The sequence below is a fragment of the Falco peregrinus genome, chromosome 1 (genome assembly GCF_023634155.1).
Source record: "Falco peregrinus isolate bFalPer1 chromosome 1, bFalPer1.pri, whole genome shotgun sequence".
Taxonomy (NCBI): Eukaryota; Metazoa; Chordata; class Aves; order Falconiformes; family Falconidae; genus Falco; species Falco peregrinus.
This window is the reverse complement of record NC_073721.1, coordinates 77,410,485-77,429,811: the sequence shown is the minus strand read 5'-3', so window position 1 is coordinate 77,429,811 and position 19,327 is coordinate 77,410,485. Positions and strand designations below refer to the sequence as shown.

General features: G+C 45.7%; 2 protein-coding genes across 7 annotated transcripts in view; one reads left to right on the top strand and one right to left on the bottom strand.

Annotated features, from left to right (window-relative positions):
* The first annotated feature begins 250 nt into the window (after positions 1–250).
* LOC101916630 (retinol dehydrogenase 12) lies at positions 251–9,156 on the top strand. The gene is made up of 7 exons (XM_055798518.1): positions 251–830; positions 1,583–1,701; positions 2,443–2,598; positions 2,895–2,999; positions 3,465–3,674; positions 5,490–5,679; positions 7,616–9,156. The coding sequence occupies exons 1-7, from the start codon at positions 388–390 to the stop codon at positions 7,716–7,718; spliced, it is 1,326 nt and encodes a 441-aa protein (XP_055654493.1). The 5' UTR covers positions 251–387; the 3' UTR covers positions 7,719–9,156.
* Positions 9,157–9,953: 797 nt separating this feature from the next.
* ZFYVE26 (zinc finger FYVE-type containing 26) overlaps positions 9,954–19,327 on the bottom strand; it is a 52,534-nt gene continuing 43,160 nt past the window's right edge. For 4 of the 6 annotated variants that reach the window (XM_055798474.1, XM_055798479.1, XM_055798483.1 and 1 more), the window contains 7 exons: positions 18,024–18,221; positions 17,492–17,694; positions 16,463–16,604; positions 15,860–15,919; positions 14,837–15,019; positions 13,404–13,448; positions 9,954–12,340 (listed from right to left, as the gene is read on the bottom strand). In XM_055798474.1, coding sequence (XP_055654449.1) covers positions 12,131–12,340; positions 13,404–13,448; positions 14,837–15,019; positions 15,860–15,919; positions 16,463–16,604; positions 17,492–17,694; positions 18,024–18,221 — 1,041 coding nt within the window. In that variant the 3' untranslated portion in view covers positions 9,954–12,130. The other 2 variants (XM_055798502.1, XM_055798491.1) reach the window with 2 other exon arrangements.

Below are 19,327 nucleotides of genomic sequence, written 5' to 3'. Positions count from 1 at the left end.
CACGCCGCACCCCCGCCCCAAGCCCCCCCGCGGCGGCGGCAACGCGGGCAGCCCGGCGGGCCTAGCTCCCCCGGTAGAGCGCCGCCGCTCGCGTTGCGGCAGGGCTGACGGTGACCGGCGGCAAGGCGCGTCAGGCGCTGCCCGGGCTGCCGCGTAGGGGGGCCTCACGGCGCGCACTGCCTGCTGGGAGCTGTAGTCTCCTGCCCCGCGCACGACCTCCGCGGGCGGGGGGTGCAGCGGGCGGCGCTGCGGGGCCGCGGTCCCGCGTTGCGGGCGCTCTCCGGTGCAGGCGGGGGCGAGCACGGCCGAGCCCGCCGCCGCGCGTGACCCAGCCCCCAGCCCGCGCCTCCGTGCGCAGGCACAGCATGTCACGTTTTGCCGGGGTTAATGTCACACGTTTTGCGGGGCGGTTATGAAAATTTATTCCGACTTTATTTCCAGGCAGCCGCCGGGCTTCCTCCGAGGAGGCTTCTCGACCGAGTCACTGGCAAGTGCCGTTCCAGCGGCAGTTCCGGGCTGTCCCGAGAGACGCAGCTCAGGGCCGCCCGCTGCCCGGGGAAAACGCCACCAGGACAGCTGCGGCCACCGCTGCTGACGGGCGCGGAGCGGGTGCCCGGCGGGCGCACTGGGCAGCAGCGGGGCCGCACCCGGGCGGGGCGGGGGCGCCGCGCAGGCGCGCCAGGTGCGGGCGGGGCGGGGCGGGGCAGGCGGCGCCGAGCGGCGGCAGTACGCATGGAGCGGGCGGCGGGGATGCTCACCTGCTGGGGAGCTGCGCTGGGGGCCGCCGTCTCCGTCCCCGTCCTGCTGCTCGTGGCAGCGCCCTATGTCAGGTGCGTGTTACCGAGCGCGGCGCTGGCCTTGCGCGCGTGTACGGGCGGCGGCGGTGGTGGTGGCCTCCGTCCCGCGGAGCGGTGGGTGCGGGCGGTCGGTGCCGGCTGCGCCGCGCCTCACGGCGGCCAGCCCTGCCCGCCCGTTTGTTTCGCGGGAGCGCGAGTGAAGCGGGCTCCTTTCTCCGGCCCGCGCTGGGGCAGGGCGCTATCGGCGCTTCTCCGGCGCCTCGGTACCGGTGACGCGCTGGCGGCAGGAGCCGGGGTGCTCCTGGGGCTCGGCTCAGCCATGGCACCGGCGGGTCCCGCAGCCTCCGGCCGTCCGGGACTCGCTCCCGGGGCTGCCCCGGCCCGCCGCACCGGTGGGGCTGCCGGAGGGGCGGCCGGGGTGCCCGGGGGCGGGGCCCGCGTTCTCCTCACGGCGCCGCGGCGGAGCCCATTGGCCGAGGCTCCGGAGTTGGCGGCGGCAGCCAATGGGAGCCGTGGCCCCACTTGACGCGCGGGCCGGGCCGGTGGGTGCGGGCCGGTGTCGGTGGAGCAGGGGGGTTGGGGGGTGGGCTCCCGGCGGCTCGGTCACGGCACGACTGTGATCAACCGCTTCAGGTCGCGGCGCCCGTGAGTCCCCGGGGCCCGGAGCGCAGCCGTTAGCCCGACCGCTGAGGCGAAACCCGGGGGCTGTGGGTGCTCGGCCCAGCCCCCTGCGGAGGGCAGCTGCCCGTGCCGCGGCCCGTGCGAGCTGCCGGCCTCTCTTGCAGGAGATATGTCGCCGGAGGGCTGTGCAAGTCGACGGCGAAGCTGGAGGGGAAGGTGGCGGTCATCACAGGAGCCAACACGGGCATCGGAAAGGAGACGGCCAGGGACCTCGCCCGAAGAGGCAAGTCGCCGGCCTCGGTCAGCAGGCATCCCCGTGCGGCTGGCCGTGTGTCAGTCCCTTTTCTGGGCCTAAGGCAGGCGTGCCTTAGGCTTACCGGCTTCCAAAGTTACTTCTTAGGAACCCAAGTGTTCTTCCTCCAGAGGCTGTAACCACTGAGGTGCAAGTCCCCGGGTTCTCATTTGGTTTCATTGCTTGAACTCCAAAATGTGCCTTGTGACATGAAAGCATTCTGCACTGTGACTGTTTTGATCGGACTGGGGGAATTCCCAGTACTGCTGGGTTCTGCGTCTATGGAGCTGGGAAATGCCATAGGTCCACTGCTGTGTGCTTTAGTTGTTCATGTTTCAGGCTGATTTGGTTTAAATGCTTTTGGGGTAACCGGTAAGGAGATTAAACTACCTGTTCACAATCCGTTTAGAAATTACTCTGGCTTAAATCCAAGTACCTTCGTGCACTCCTTGCTCAGTGTTCCCGTTAGTGGTACACGCTCCTGACTGGGGAGGACCTGGACAGAGGCACTTCAGATGTGCATTTTCCTGGTCTGAAAACAGCTTTGGGCTGGATCAGAGCTAAGAACATAGTAGGAAAGGCTTTGAAACTGCTCCCCTGACTGATGGCAGTTCTTTAAAGAAACAATGTTGTTTGTAAACACTGTACTTAGCCTGATTGTCATAGCCTTGATCATCCAGTCAGTTTCAGTGGTCTCAGTTTCTGTTCCTGCTTTTTTTCCCCCCCTTACAGGTGCAAGGGTGATTATTGCTTGCAGAGACATAGCGAAGGCAGAAGCTGCAGCCCGTGAAATCCGAGCTGAGACAGGGAACCAGCAAGTGATTGTGAAAAAACTGGACTTGGCTGATACGAAGTCCATCCGGGAATTTGCTGAGAAATTTCTAGCAGGTACAGTCTCTAGATCCTTCTTTTCATTGAGAATATTTTACCAAGGACTGCTCACTGCTCTTCTAGCAAATGCCAAATCCCTGACCTGTATGTCCCTGTGCCATGTTGGGTACTGTGGTTCACAGTGGGAGCTTGTCAGAGGCCATGAGCTGGTTTGTGGTAGGAGTCTTACCCTTATTTTATTGAGGCAATGTGGCCGCAACTCAGGCGTGGGTTTTTTTGACTGACTTCTGCCATCTTCTTGTCTGTCTTCAGTATCTTTTTCCCTGTTTAAGGATGTCTTTTGATTCTTGCAGAGGAGAAGGAACTCCATATTCTCATTAATAACGCTGGGGTTATGTTATGCCCTTACTCCAAGACTGCTGATGGCTTTGAGATGCACCTGGGAGTCAATCATCTCGGTAAGGCCAGTGGAGTCATGTTTGCTTTCAATATCTGTGGTAAAATGCCAGAGGAAAATCTGGCTTTCAGATTTTCTCTTCCTCATTCTTCCTTCTTGGAGAAGAATGGAAGGCCAGAGTTTGAGTTCTGGGGATGCAATGTCATGTATTTGCTTATCATGGACCCAGTTTAAGTATCTGTACATACTGCCTGGGACATTTGAAGTGCATGACAGCTTCAGCTTTTTGAAGCTGAGGAGCAGAACTTAATGGCCCCTAAAAAGTTTAGCTGTTGATTCTGGAGGCGGGGGTGTGTGCGTGGGGGGTGTGTCTTTTTTTTCCAGGACTTATGAAATGAGGACAGCAGTAACATACAACATGTATCTTGTAATGTAACGTGTAACACATAAGTAATATGTTGTAAGTACTTTGAAATTCCAGCAGGGGAATGCTTCAGAGAAGGATGACGTTTCTTCTCACCCCTAGGTCATTTTCTCTTGACATTCCTGTTGCTGGAGCGTCTGAAGCAGTCTGCCCCAGCACGCATAGTGAACGTGTCCTCACTGGCCCATCATGGAGGCCGAATCAGATTCCATGATCTCCACGGTGAGAAGAGCTACAATCGTGGCCTCGCTTACTGTCACAGCAAATTGGCTAACGTGCTCTTCACCCGGGAGCTGGCAAGGCGGCTGCAAGGCAAGTCCCAGAGGGGAGTAGAGTGTTTTTCCATTGGCTTTTGAGCATCATGGATGAGGAGAGTGGATTGAAGAAATATCTGGAAATTGGCTGTGCGGAAATGAAATGGCATGAGGCAAGGGTCACTGATAGCTTTTTACAGGAAGAAAATACCTTGTCTGTGGAACTAGGACACTTAAAACACTAACTGTCTTTACAACAACAGGGCAGAGAAGTTTAGTAGCTTGGCACAGTTGAATGTATTTCATTTTTCTGTGGTGCTTGTCAAAAATTAGCTGCATCCACACAAACAACTGTGGTATGTGGGTGGAAGCTGAAAAAAACAGAAGGAGCTGAACTACAGTTGCAGTCTCCGATAGTAAAGCTAATGCATACTCAGCAGCCTTAAATGTTGATGGTAGAACAGAAGCATAGGACTAGACAGTACATAAGTCACAACGTCTGTCACAGCCATGGCATTCAGTCCTTTTTCTAAACTTAGTATTTATCTTACTAAAACAGAAGCAGCGTTTTAAAATCCGATGGAAACTGCTGCTGTTTTAGCACCCAGGCCCTCCTAGCACATTGCTTTGCAGAAGGCATGTAGTGACTGCAGTATTTGGAAGGGAGCAGGGAATGCTCCACTCTTATGGATGTGTGATTTTGATCACTTAAAGAGTCACTGTCAAAGGCAATAGCAGAAGTGGTTTAATATGATGTTGTAACAGTACAACTTAATAAAGTTTGATGGCAAAGTTCACTCTAATACTATGTGGAAGAAACATATGAAGGAAAATCGAGATAGAATCAAGTTAGAATGGTTCATACAGAGACTGGAGATGCAAAGAGTAAGGAAGACCCTCCTGTTGAGTCATGAGGTTCAGAGTAGACCCCCTTACTTTCTAAACTCATTATGGAGCCTGAGTGCGGCTAGATCCAATCTTAGTCTCAGATTTGGACAAAGGTTTATGTCTGATAGAATTATCTATACAAAGCTCATAATAATTGAGTAGCTACATGGATTAGGAATGTTTCATTACTATTAATTCAGCATGTTATTGGTCACTTACCGAGGATCTGTTGCGAGCAAGGGGTCTCTCTGCCTTAGGTAAGGAAGGATCTCTTAGTCTCCGGTGAGGAAACTCAAACCTTGAGAGGCACCCCTGCTCAAGGGGAAGAGTCACTTGGCTTGCCATCCAGTTGCAATTCAGGGAGAGTTCAAATTGGGCTCATCCAAAGATCTGCTGTTGGTAAAAGGCCTCTCTGCTTTAAGGAGCAACCTGGAGAGGCATCCCAGCTCAAGGGGAGACTGCCACCATACAGCCACGCTGCCTAGCAGGGGAGGGCTCAAAGGTGGCTCGCTTAGGCTGTCAGATTTCTGGAATAAAGTGGTTGGTGCGAAGTCAAATAGTGTACAATGGGAAGGTGTGCGTGAGACTCCTCATACCCACAACTTTGTTCCTTGATAAATTATTCTTGGAAAAGCCACTTGCTATTCATGTGTTAACTGCATGATCAGCGTTACAAGCTTATATGCATCAATGCTGTGTCACTCTGCCTCTTCGTGTGTTTCCTAGAGGAGTTCTTGGCCTGGCTACAGCACAGGCCTTTACCTCCTTTGGAGCCTGTACCAAGGGGTTGAGTGCATCTGTCACATCCAGCAAGATGGACGACTACTGCTACTACAGAGAACTCCACTTACTCTCTCTGTATCTATGCCTGAACTCCTCCTTTAAGCTGTGGAATATCCACAGGTAGAATTGAGCGCATTACCCTATTTTTTAAAGGCAGTTTGATGCATGCAGATTTGTCCTGGACTCCTTTCTTTTGCCATAGGCACTAAAGTTACAGCAAATGCTCTCCATCCTGGTTCTGTCCATTCTGAGCTGGTCCGGCACTCATTTGTAATGACGTGGCTGTGGAAGATATTCTCATTCTTCTTGAAGACACCTTGGGAAGGAGCTCAGACCAGTGTCTACTGTGCAGTAGCAGAGGAGCTAGACTCTGTGACAGGACAGTATTTCAGGTGGGTGTAAGCTGATGGAGTGATGTACTGTGGAAGGCAACCTTGCTGGCTGGGGAAAATGACTTACTGTCATTCTTCATTAAGAAGGGACTGGGTAACAGGCTGGCTGATAAGATTGAGGGTGACAAATACTACAGCATTACCCCTTCCAGGTCTGTAGCAGCGGATAGAGTGTTAGAAGAAATCCCTGACCTGTGCAACACATCACACAATAGCAGGTCCCGCAGTGCTAGGAATATCGCTCTACTCAAAGTGCAGGAATGGCTGTCACGTGCTCAGAGCTCTAATCCTGCTCTGCCTGAGATTTGGGCAAATCACTTTTCAGTAGAGCTCTTTAGTTAATGAGGTCAGTTGAGTCAATCCTGGAAAGGCCACTTTTGTTCTCTTTGTAGTTTTACGCCACTGGAACAGAAGGGGCCTGTGCTCCTGGGGACCTAGGAGGGGAGATCTTCGGGACTGGCTGGTGACAACATAACTTGATTCTCCACTGTGACAGACCCACTAGCTGGGAGGGACTTCTGCTGGAATGCTTACCACTCTGTCCTGCAAAGTGTCTTGTGTAGCTCCCACTACAAACCCTGTTGTTTCTTAACAACTTTGACTTACTCCAGAACCCTGCATAGTCATGCTTTTTTCCCCTTACAAAAACGTACAGCCCAGAGCAGTTCCAAGTCATCACCCTAGATTTGAAGATTGCCATTTGAACAGATTAATGCAAAAGTGTCTTATCGGCTTCCTGCCAGGCACAGAGCAGTGCAACAATACTGTTTTTTGAAAAATGAATGTGAAAATGTGTCATATCTCTTTTTTTTTTTTCCACATGGATACTGTTGCAGCCTTTCTGTCTTTGCAGAGATTTCCTCTTGTGATATGTGACCAGATTAGTCCATGTAATGACTTTGATTGATCTTCACTTGAGAGTTTTTACCATCTTAATCAGACTTGAATGTATAAATAGAGGCCTTAATCTTCCTTGAATGTCTGGCCCAGGATATAAACAGAGCATTTATGTGCTGGAGTGCAGAAAACTTTGGTGGATTTTAAACTCATAAAAGAAAGGTGGTTTGGACTTGATGGGAAACTAAGAGCTTCAACAGTAATTCTCAGTTTATGTTGGACTACCCTAAACTCCTTTTCACTTTCCAGGTAATAGAATATAAAGCACAAGCATGGGCATGCCCAAGCAAGACAGGTGCTGTCTGCCAGAGTAATTTCAGAAACTTCAGAGACTCTGCACTTGGAGCTCTAAAAACACTCGACTAGATAGAAATCTCGGGAGATGCAATTTCCTCTCTTCTCTTAAAATTCCATGTTATTGCAGCATCTAGCATTACAGATGAGAACACATGATCTCTATTCCCGTGAGAGTGCTGTCTGATTGCAGGAGCTGAGAAGAAAGGAGCCACAGTTCAGAGGATAATGGAAAAGGGGATAACCATACATGGTTATTACAGTCGTATTATTCTGGGGCAGCTTTGCCTTTCAGGCAGTGGCAATATAGTGGGATGAATAGTTTAGAATGAAGGGCTGTTTGAGTGGCTTTTTTCGTAGTGTTTGCTAGAAAAGGTGCTCCTAACAAAGCTTGGTTAGTATTTGTAGCCCTTTTTAGTGGTATTAGTGAAAATGTACGCTGAAGAGTATAGAGTAGAGCATATATAGGTTTCTGTAAGAGTTGAGACAACAGATAGAGCTACACTTGCTTGCCAGTTCTTGGTGCCATTGGGAGAGACTCTTCCCTAGCCAGTTGGAAAGAAAGCTTTCTCAAGGTGACTTAGCACCAACCCTTGCTCATTTGCTGGACAGTCTTCCACCCTTCTTCAATTAGTCTTGAAGTTAAGCTGATAGAAAGCAACTCCCTTAAGACAGGCATCTGTGTACTAATGCAAATGGAAATCTTTGACTTAAAAAATAAAAGTAAAAAGTGTTCCTCTTGCAGTGATTGCCAGCCAGCATATGTATCTCCACGGGGTCGGGATGATGAGACTGCAAAGAAGCTCTGGAATGTGAGCTGTGAGCTACTCGGCATCCAGTGGGACTGAGCAGCGCAGACCTCAAGTGTGTACCTGGCTGAGCCCAGTGATGAGTCTCCTGGGAAGAGTGCTGCTGAGAGACCTCAAGACTAGAATGCTGATACTTCAGCTGCCCTCGTGATGGCTCTATGGATGCAATCTAATGTGTATTTCTGGAATATTACACTTAAGGATTGAGATTTGTAAGCATCCAGTACCCTTTCCTAGCTGCAGAATTAGAACACCGATGCAGGGAGTAACCTTTGCTTACTATCTCATGCAACAGCCAGAGTCAGTTGTTCTCTGGCTTTAGAATAGAAATGGAGGTTGCAGGCTTAGGTTTAGATTATAAAGTAACAAAGAGTTACCTTTAACTTTTTTTTTCCTAACAGTAGTAGTAAAAATGTAGGATTCTAAACTTATCATCTGTGAGTTACTTTCAGTTCCTACTATTTGACCAGGCAGAGGGAAAGTACTTCAGGATATTAGATTTTCTGGCAGTTACATGCAATACAAATGCTCTTAAGCACACAGAAACAAGCGCTGGCCTTTTTGTGCTAAGCATTAGGTAGACTTTTTAAGTGGAATCAATTACTTTTTTTCTGTATTCTAAGAAGCAGGACCCTACCCACTGAAGTATCTGGGCCCCAAATGCCCACTGATGCAGCAAGTTAACTGAGGGTTGGTGCATCTTTTGAGAACCCAGGTCTCAGTGCAGGTGACTGGGAGGTTAGAAGCTGCAGGAGTGCCACAATTGTTACCTTATTTAAAAAAAAAAAACCAACAACATCTATCCTGTGAAGCACTGAGCAACAATGGTATAAAAGTTGTCACAGTAACCCCCCCCAGCAGCACTTTAAATGACTTTAGCACCTAGAAAAGAGAGCAGGAGTAAAGAACATCTCAATAATGTTAAAAAACATTAAATAACTTCTGCTGAGACTTCAGCTTTAAATAGCAGCAAACTACCTAAAGCTAAATAGCTGAAACGGAGGTCGGGACTGTCTTGATGTTAGGGTCAAGTTAGCTACAGGACAGGAAAGTAAGACTTGTGCAGAAATCCTTAAGTGTGTCTGCCGAGCAGCTACTGGCCTTGCAGTACTGTACTGCCTGCACTTCCAAAAGGCAGCAGCATCAATCTGCAAAGTAATGAGGCTGCTCCCTTGGAACTCTAGTGCTACTCTGGTACAAACTGCTAGAGTGTGATCCGTAATCAGAGATTATTGCTGAAAGAGTCAAGCAATTAGAAAACAAGTGCCACAGCTCATAGGATTGTCTTCTGGTTCTGAAAAAAAAATTGCAAGTTTGTGGACTTGCATATGGGCATGCCTCTGTGGCCAACTGCCAGTTTTGGGAAACAAATGCTAATTTTATGATTAATTCTTTCTGCCTGGATGTTATCTATGCAGATCAGTCCTGTGCTACCTCTGAGCAATACTAAATAAAGCCATTTTCCTTTTACAACAAACAGGAGACCGTATCTTCCTTCAGAAATGTTGAACCAATTTACTTGGTGTCACTCTTACTGCACCTGCCTTACTAATATAGAGACCTCAGTTTGGGTAACAATTTTAAGGGCCCTTTGTGTTTCTCCCTGTCACGCTACCTGTTTTCATCCCTCTTAATGTTTTGTCTTGAATGTGAAGCTAAATCCACAACTGCAATGTTGCAGTAGAATACTACCTAGCATTGCAGGCTTGGCTTGCTTTCTCTGTTTGTGATTCTCTGATCTTGAAAGTGCCTTTCAGAAGCAACAGAAAAAAAGCAGAAAGTGTCTCTAGGTTGAAATATTTTGCCCTTGCAGCTCAATGTTCTTCTCGAAGAAGTCTGATTGTAGACCTAACATAAGACATATAACTACACACTTGCATAGACACCCACCCACTCTTTTTGACCTTGGGGAAGTCATTTATACCACCTTCTAGGTTGATCTGTACAATGAGGGAACTAAAGCTCATTTAACTGTCTCAAAGGGAGGCTTGTAAGGGAGAGTTAGATTAACTTGCAAAGCTCTCCAAAGAGGATTACTTGTTTGTGAGAGTACATGTATGAGGCTGAGCAAGCTACCTAGCTACTGGGAGGACTCTTTTTAAAGATGTGATATTCCAGCTGATCTAAACGTTGAGGACACTAGCAGAGATAAATTTTTCATGACAGAACAATTCTCCCCCTTCTAGTTACTCTGCTAAGCACCGCCAAAAGCAAAATACAGATCTAAAGAGAGATACCCAGCTATGCTGAGGTAAAAAGCAAACAGAAGATATGTTAACAGTCATAACAATTTATTTTCTTTTTTCATTGTAAACAAACCTTGGTCATTAATAGAGAAATTCTTTTTAACTGGCAGTACTCAATCCCTTTTTGATGCTCAAAAATTCAAAGTCCCTTGATAATTGCAGTATTCACAACACAAGGCAGTTAGCCAGGATCAAAATTCCAGTTCTGCTGGTACAAGAAAGATCCCTACGATTCCAGGTTAAAAACATCAAATTACAACAAACACTATATAAAGTGCATCAGGTACAGTGCAAAGAGGTCAGGAAGAAAGGCAGGTACAGAACTGACCGGTCTGCATGGCAGACTCCACTCTGTGCTCTACACAGCTGAAGGAACTCTAGCAGAAAAATAGGTACTACAGCAATGCAGATCTGGATACCCACAAACAGTAAAACCTCCTTCCCAAAATTAGAGATCTGGAAATTACTGAAGACATGGATAGTGTCATGTTTTAGGATTAGCCTAACAGCTGTAATCTGATGGAAAGCGAGGTCAGTCTGCCCAAGAAAACAAAAGCTTTCATTAGTACTGCTCACTAATAACATAATACAAGTCTGTGGTCAGGAGATTCTGAAAGCTAAATGTGGTAATTTTTGACTGCTTTGCTCCAAGACATTTCCAGCCCTGCTGTAGGGCGCGAAGCACCTCCAGAGAGGTGTTGGTATCAGCGGGGCACTGCTCATTGAACAGTAAAGGAGATGGACCAAGTAATTTCCGATACTATGGAAGTCTGTTCTGTCACTACAGTGAGCTTGGGGATAGTGCAAAACTCTTATTTGACAGTCTCAGTTATTTTATGTACTAGAACTATTTACAGTTGTATTACACTTCAGAAAACCTGTTGTGTCTTTTGAAGTAAACTAAACTTTTTAACAAAAAAGTGAACCAGTTTTCCTAATTCTTGTGCTGAAATACACGTAAACAACAAACACAAACCTCTGTGGAGTGCCGTGTTCTGTTCCGAAGGTCCTACCACTCACTGTCTACCATTCCTCTGCCCATTTCTCATGTCACAATCATGGTTGCAGAAAGCAGCTTTTTTCAGCATCCCTGAACACAGCCATTACACAAATTCCTGCTTTTTCGTAAAACTGAGTTAACCCAACACTTCCAGAGCAAAGCTTGTCAATATAGCTATACAGTATGTCCAGTTAATAAAAATTTAGTCTGGTGTCCTATTGTACCTGGCAGAGACAGATTATTCTGGTAAGAAACAAACAAATCCCTGTGTGACAGGGATACAGACTGACTGTTGAATTTTACCACAGCCTGCTCTATCCATATTTTCTGCTATACCTGATGAAAAACTGTGGAAGTACACTGGCAACTGTTTAGTGATAAAGTTGCATTGCAAGAATTTATAGGATAGTACCATAGCAAAGAAAGAGGTACGTGATTTTTCAACTCTTTTTAACAGATTATTTTCCCTTTTTACTCCCCTTACAGGATATGCCCTTTGTAACTTCATCCATCTAGTAAGGGCTCAAGTGCTGTATGTACAGCACACATCAGACACTGTGACTGGTAAGTAGACACCTGCCATGAAAAATCAGTTCCTACCTTTTCAAATGAACTAAAGAAACTGGGTACGTTGTACTGGGGGTGGGGGGAAAAGTAGCAATGATTTGTATAGAGACTTAAAAAGAAAATCTCTTGAGTTTCAGTTTTTGTAAAAGAACTCTCCTATCTTGAAAAAGTTTACAGGAAATCCATAAGCATAAAAAGTTTTATACTCTAGCCTACATTGACTTGATGAGAATTTTCTATCTTCTTTATGTCTTCTAGATTAAAAATAAAAGACAATAAAATTCAGTGCCTTTCAAAAACAAAAACCAACCAAAAAACCCCAAACCAGAAACAAAAGTGCTCTCTTCCATACTCCTAAATTCTTGCTTGTTCAGTTTGAAACTGGCCCCCCGCTCCCACCAGCACCCCCACCCCTCCAAGAAAAAAAAAAAAAATAGCAGAAAATACCCTGAGGTAGTGACTGTCAAAATACAGGACTGGCACTTGTAATTTAGTTCCTTTCACTACAGGCACATTAGCAGCACCCATTTGCCACCAACATCAGTGAAGAGACTTCCATTTTACCATTGCTGAACCACATGCCTTTAGGCTGTCTCGAAGCCTTCCCCTTCCGTGTGATGGTGGATGTCAATTACCGACTACTTCCTAGTGCCCTGGGGAAGTCGATTTCTCATTTTGGGCTGGTGCACTGAGAGCCACTGCACACAGATGGCTTTCACAACGTCATCTCCACTGTTCTCAGCCAGCTGTCGCACATGCTGGACTAGCTGCACGGCTCTGGTCTTCTCCTGTCTCACCGAGACTAGATAGGCAGAACGCAACTTGCTGCACATCACATAGGCCTGGACCTGAAGCAAAAAAGGCAGACAGAACTTGGTGAGAAAACTAACAGGATAAGCTTAAGCAAGGATTCACTGGAAATACCTAGTTCAGAAATGTGTTTTACAAGGTAGTAGCAGCATATTATGAAGCTGAGTATGGCATGGAACAAATCCCAATGTAAAAGATGGGACAGACAACTGTATTTTGTCTCTTGTGGAAACTACTGCATCACCATGAAATTAGCATCACGAATCCTATCTTGTGCATTAATTTACCATATCCTCATAGAAAAAGAGTCTAAACCAGTAATTTTCTTCCATTGCTGGTTCTAGAACAGTTCACATCTTTCAGTGATAGATCCTACACAAAGGCAGAACGAAAAGCCTATTTTTCAATCTACATACAACAGTGAGTTTGTCAGTTGAAACAGGACAGAGGGCAGTCACAAATCTTAAGATTTTATTCTCAGCTAAGCCACTTATGATCTACAACAATCCACAAACACTGAGCCACGGCCTCTTCATCTATAAACATGCACCTACAGCTCACCCATTTATCTCTGACTCAAGTTAACAAAGAAACAAAGTAGTTTAGGCCTCACTTCCTCCAAGTAAAAAAGCGTATCACAGAAGTTTTATCACTTAACTCTCAATCACAATAGCAGTAATATAATCTTGAAAAGATAAGCTGAAATGGTCCTCTTGGAGGTATGTTGACGCTCATTAGCTGTCTGGCATTACTAGAAACTTACATGTACCTACGTGAAAAGTTGGGTAACAAAACCAACAAACCCACCAACGTGCCTCTCTTTTCCTTCCACTGTAACAAATGCCTAGCCCTCACTGTGAGGACTGCCACTGAACTAATAGGGGTATATCAACCAGTACCTTCATGTCACAGCTCTACAGTTACAAGCACCACAGCCTTGAGGAATTCACTGCGATTTCTGCAGTCTAGGAAGTGGCCTTCAAAACTTTGGCTTGAGTGAGGACAGGAGAGAAGATAGGGAAAGAGAGCACTTCGGCTGCAGGCCAAGGCTGGGCTGATTAGCTCTTGCTAAAGAAGTTCCTCTGCTGTACTTTTACTTACCTTGTTTTCATCACTGTCCATATCCTGAATCAGATTATCGAGATCCTGTATCCAAAGAAGGGAAAAGGTGTTCACATTTAGAGAGTGACTATAGTCTGTGAACCTTCACCCCATCAGGGACCAAACCCCTGCACAGAGGAAGGGCTGCTAAGATCAAACCTAGGTAGTTACATTGTCCCAACTGGAAGTGCTGCAGATGTAGAAAATACGAAGTCCAATTCTTCCCTTTACTACAGCTTCTCCCACCTGCCATATTGGTGGGGTAGCCCTGGAAAATGCTATGAGCCTGGGAGTCCCCCATGGGCATGGCTCACATTGCATGAAATTAATTTGTAGGTTCTCTGCACCCCAGCAGGAGCTGGCCCCCACGGCCCACCCTGACCCAATGGGTGGACTACATCCCCTGGCCTGATTAGTAGAACTTCTTAGAGAGCATCGCCTTCCTTCACTGGGATGGAAAAGACACTGTGGTAAGCAAAGGGAATCTTAAAATTGTTTCCTGTGAAGGCAGGTGGTTTCCACCTCCACACGTCATCTGTGTTAGCCAGGGAAGCCTCACTGAAGGGAACACCCCCACCCCAATCGGGAGCATTTGGCAGGATTCTGTGAAGCAAAGGTTCTTTCCCTGTCACGGGTACTCATCTGGGAAATGCAAGTGTCCTGGATTCAGCTGGGATAGGGTTAATTTTCTTCTCAGTAGCTGGTACAATGCTGTGTCTCGGATTTAGTGCAAGAATAATGCTGGTAACACACTGATGCTTTTAGTTGTCGCTAAGTAATGTTTGCACTAAGTCAGTTTCTTAGGCCCTGCCAGTGAGATGAGAAATTGGGAGGGGACACTGCCAGGATGTATGACCCAAGCTAACCAAAGGATATTCCATACCATAGAAGGTCATGCTGAGTATGTAAGCTGGGGAGTGGGCCAGGGCCTTGGGATGGCTGGCTCAGGGACTGGCTGGGCAACAGTCAACAGGTGGTGAGCAGCTGTATTGTGCATCATTGGGTTTTTTTCCTTTTGGATTTTATTCCTCCCTCCCTCCCTCATTTTCACTAAAATTACTGTTGTTGTTATTATTATATTTAAATTTATTTAAGTTATTAAACAGTTCTTATCTCAACCCACGGATTTTACTCATCCCACCAGGGGAGGCAGGGGAGTGAGTGAGCAGCTGTGTAGTGCTTAGTTGCCAGCTGGAGTTAAACCACAACAGCAGGGTAGGAGCATGCTACAGCTACCCGTCATTCCCTCTCAGAATAACTTGCATAAGGCAAACCACACACTCCCACCTTTAAACAATGCGTATAGGGCAGAGTCAGAAGATATGAAGGACTCACTAAATGAGTAGCACAGGCACCACAGGATGGTTTTCTTGTAGCCTGTATTGTGCATACCCATTTTACTTCAAAATGGACACAATGCAGGATAGAATTACCTCAGCAGGAATGTTCTTGAACTCATTTAGACAGTTTAGGATAATGTTATCCCCATCATTTTTTGCTGCAACTCCCGACTCATTGACACACTTGAGGAGCTGCCGGATCTCACTGTACTTCTGCTGCTTCACCAGCTGCCTGGCCACTTTGCTGTACACTTCTGTAGCCTCTATCTGGAAGTCCTAAAGGTAGTTGGAACACCAGAGCAACACGTTAAATGTTCAAGTTTTTAAATAAGCAGGCTTTCTCACAGGGAGTCTATACAACTGACACAATCTCTCCTAAGGACAAAATATAACCACATGCTCCCAAAAGTCAAAGCCGTTTTGGGAGGCTCTGATTTTCTGTTCACCATTGCTCAGAGCTGGCTTAGATGTTTTCTATAATCAGATTGGTAAAACTTAATTTTGTCAAGAACAAGATGACTCTTATTTCAGGGGTGGCAAAAAAATCAGGTTGTTTTCTTCTGGCAAAAGGTCTTTTTTAGGTTGCTGCCCACCTCTCCCTCACTTATTAAACTCCCACTATATTCCTCCAGCCACCCCGCTGGCAGCCACCCTTTCTGTACCCCAAGAAACAGGAGGCAGCTGACCATCATATGCTTCCTATATGAAGGAAGAGACGTTAAAAGCTGCAGACTGATCCTGCCACGAATAAGGCAAGAAAAGAAAAAAAGTAAGGAAACAGAAGCGATGCTAGGCAGCTGGACTCGCGGCTCCATTTTTACTGGGGAGCAGTGGCTGCTGTTGCTCCTCAGTAGTGCTATTTTTCTAAAGCTCTCCATCTCATTACAAACAGGCATTCTGCCTTGCAAATCCTGATGTGAAGCAAGGGGCAGGGCCTGCAGTATCCACAAATACTTCAGAGTGCCTACCTCTGTTCAGCAGTGGCCCTGCTATATCCTCTGTCCCACACAAGAGGCAACTGCAAGCTGCACTGCTTAAACAATTGCTTCAACGATTACTGCTGGCAGGAGTTACTTTTGTAATAGTAGTGCTTGCTATATCACGTTTTTCCCATACCTGAAGGACTCTAAATGCAATCCCAAAACCTTCCTCGATGTTTTTGCCTTCCAACATGACCTGAAAAGAGAGGCATAGACAAGTTTGGGGATGCATATTCCTTTTTCATTACAAATAAATAATAATGCATTTCCAGATTTTGCCTAAAGGCAAAAAGACAATGCATTACTTCAACAGAAAACAGCACCACCCCAACAAGTAGAGCAAATATAGGGTCTACTGTCACACGCTGATTCCCTGTGGGACATCGGGCAAATTACAGATGGAGCCAAGCTGAAGTTAAGAAGGGTCAGAATAATAGCATTATTTGCCTTGCTTCAAAACACAATAGGATGTACAGTCAAAAGGCACATTACTATTTGAATTTGGGATCCTCTGCTTCTGGAGGTTTGAACTTTGGGGAGAGGAGCTCCTAGTTCTCATGTGTCCTCTGCTACTTTGAGGAAAAACATGAATTTTTCATAAACGGTAGGTTGCATACAAACAAGTAACCTGACCACGAAAAATACAAGAGGCTGCTCCAACCACCAAATGTTTCAACCTATATATCAAGTTAGTATTGTCGACTAAAAATAGACCTGTGTTTGAAATAGCAATAAATACCTTGCAAGCAACATCCATTTTCATGTTATTGTTTCCAAAGAGTGTGGGCAAGGAGGAACCTGTCATTTGAGAGGTTCCTGAGCTCTCACATCGATGCAGGAACTTTGTTACTTCCATCTGCAGATCAACTGTATTGATGTGCCTAGATAGAGGAAAAAATCTGACTTACTTTGAAATAGAGAAAGTGTCAACTATTACTTGTGTGAACTTACTAATTTCTTGAACATACTTCAAAATAAGACATTATTTCCAAACAGTAATTATTGCAGTTACTTTTTGACTGTCTTTTGTGTAGCCAAGTCTGTGGCAATGAGATACTTTCCAGATCTGTGCACTTAACATGTCACAAGCTGAAGGTGACCACTTGTTCACATTATTTCAAAGTGTGCCTTTGAGAGTACCTGGATCCTAAATAAGTATCTACTCCCTCTTTTCCACCTCATCATACACACTCTCCCTCCCACCTTTAAGTTAGAGTCTAGCCTAAAAAAAAAGCAAGGAAAAAAAACCCCTAAGAAAACCAAGATATAGAAACCCAAGTACAAGAGGGATCTGGCTCAATTTACACTTCAACTTTTGAATACAGGGATTCAGTTGGTCTGACACCTATAAGTTGTACATAGTTGAACATTGTGAGTTAACGCTGGTAGGCAGCTAACTACTACAAAGCTGCCTGCTTTCTGGAGAGGAAAGTAAGCGTAAACCCAAGAAAACTTGTGGATTGATATAACACTGTCTAGGCACTGTAGGGTTTCTGTTTGTTTTTTAAATTAAGGAATGGTAGATGATACATCAACTGGTATTTTTTGTAGAAACAATTCCTCATCTCCTGGATTGGATTATTGGGGGAAAAGGTAATGGGAATCCTATACTTGCAACTACATAAAAGTCAGATTTTGGTCAAGCACAGCCTGCATGTGTTAGCTAAAGCCAACTTAAACACAACCACTGGGGGGGGGGGATGGACAGTGTGGAGATAAAAGCTTCAATTTCCCCTTTCCTACAACTTCGTTTCTTGTTTATAGATACCTTGACACATCTGTAGCAGACATTTTCTTTCGAAAAGTGAACGCTATTTTTTTCCTTCCTGAAGTTCTTGAGACCTCCTGCAGATACACCTTGAGATGGTCCTTGATCTTCAGAAGCCACGTCTGTTTGCCTCCCAGTTCAGTGTAAGACTTTGCTCCATGAGTGAAAAATCTAATGCAGGTCATGGCAGCACGAACATGATCCTAGAAAGAAAAAAATATACCGAACACTAAGATGGACCAAGTACACCACCTTCACTAATTGTTGACTGTACTGAAGCACTCACACAAAGCAGGCAATGCTGTGTTTTCTTTAAAACAGTAAAGCTACTGCAATGCACCAGATTGTGACAAATACAAGGCAGGTCAGCTTCAGTTAGGCTCAGGCCTTCCTACCTGTTTTTTGGGATTGGGAAGTAGCAAAAATATACTTGTCCATCATGCAGACTTACACCAAAGTAAATAACCAAAAGTCTTACAGTATTCAACATTTCATTGAAAGAAATGGCACTGACCCTCATCTTGCATCTTACCTTCATGAACTGTTGCAGCTCATACAGAATATGGTAGTAGTTCTTTCTCTGCAAGTATTTGCAGGCTGCAATCAAGTAGACTCCCCAGCTCTCCAATCCTGGGTCAATGGTTTCCAGCAAGTTCTCCAACATATGCAGTTTTCCACTTTCATAACTTGGAACAAAGATCCCTTCAATGAACACTTCTGGTGGGGATTCCTACGCAAACATCAGAAAGGTGGCCTGAAGAAAAGCCACTGTGGCGTATTGATTTTCCTTATATAACATAAAGGAGTACTAAGTGACAGAGATCATAAAATAATAATTCAGATTGGAAGGGACCTCTGGGGGTCACTTGGTTCAAAACCTCGCTCAAAGAATATCTTTCAAGTTAGGTCACACTGCTCTGGGCCTGTCCAGTCAAGTTCTGAGCATGATGAAGTAGGGCGATTCAATAGCCTCTCTGGGGCCCAGTTCCCTTGTCTATATAACCTCACCGCAAAACCTTTTCCTTATATCCAGTTGGAATTTTCCTTGCTCCAAATTGCATCCACTATCTCTTACCCTTTTACTGTGCACATGTGAGATAGGTCTGGCTCTATCTTCCCTATAATCATCTGCTTGGTAGCTGAAAACAGCACATAGATCTCCTTTTGTCTTTACTTCTTCACGCTGGAAAAACTTAGCTCTATCACTCTCCTCATGTATCATGTGCTTCAGGCCCCTAGCCACTTTGGTAGCCTTCCACTAGACTTGCTCCACTTTGACAATGTCTGTTTTTCACTAGGGAACCCAAAACTGGACACAGGAGTTCAGATGAAACCACACAAGTAGTGAGTTGAGGGGAATATTTACTTCCTTTACCTCCAGGACTGTGGTCTCACAAACGCAGCCTCACATACTAATGTTACTATGGAAAGAAGCATGTGTGACAACATGGCCTGCAAAAATGTTTTAAAGACATGAAATTACTTTTCAATAAATAACAAGCTACAAAGCCTGTACCCATAAAATACTTCAACCGATCAACTGCAAAATGTTTGATCAGAAGCCTCGTATGTTACAGCTTTAAGGTAACAAACCTTCCTCTCTAGTCTGCATGATGACTACCAGTTTCCTTGTCCAAAACTTCCATATCAAATTGTATGTCTAGAGTATTGTTCCAAGTCTGCTACTTCACTAGTGGAATTATTTCACCAACATTGCAAAAATATACAACTTCTCTTTAAAGGCAAATTTAAGCTGATATAGAGGACACACTTGAAAAGCAAATTTAATATGCAGATGAGTACGTGAGCTTAGAATCACTGATCATACAATGAGAA

What these genes read in the sequence shown, in the direction of transcription:
- LOC101916630 (XM_055798518.1), top strand. Translation starts at nt 388, where the DNA reads ATGTCACACGTTTTGCGGGGCGGTTATGAAAATTTATTCCGACTTTAT. An exon ending in TGCTGAGAAATTTCTAGCAG is followed by an intron (nt 2,599 to 2,894) that starts GTACAGTCTCTA and finishes TGATTCTTGCAG; the next exon opens with AGGAGAAGGAACTCCATATT. An exon ending in CCTGGGAGTCAATCATCTCG is followed by an intron (nt 3,000 to 3,464) that starts GTAAGGCCAGTG and finishes TCTCACCCCTAG; the next exon opens with GTCATTTTCTCTTGACATTC.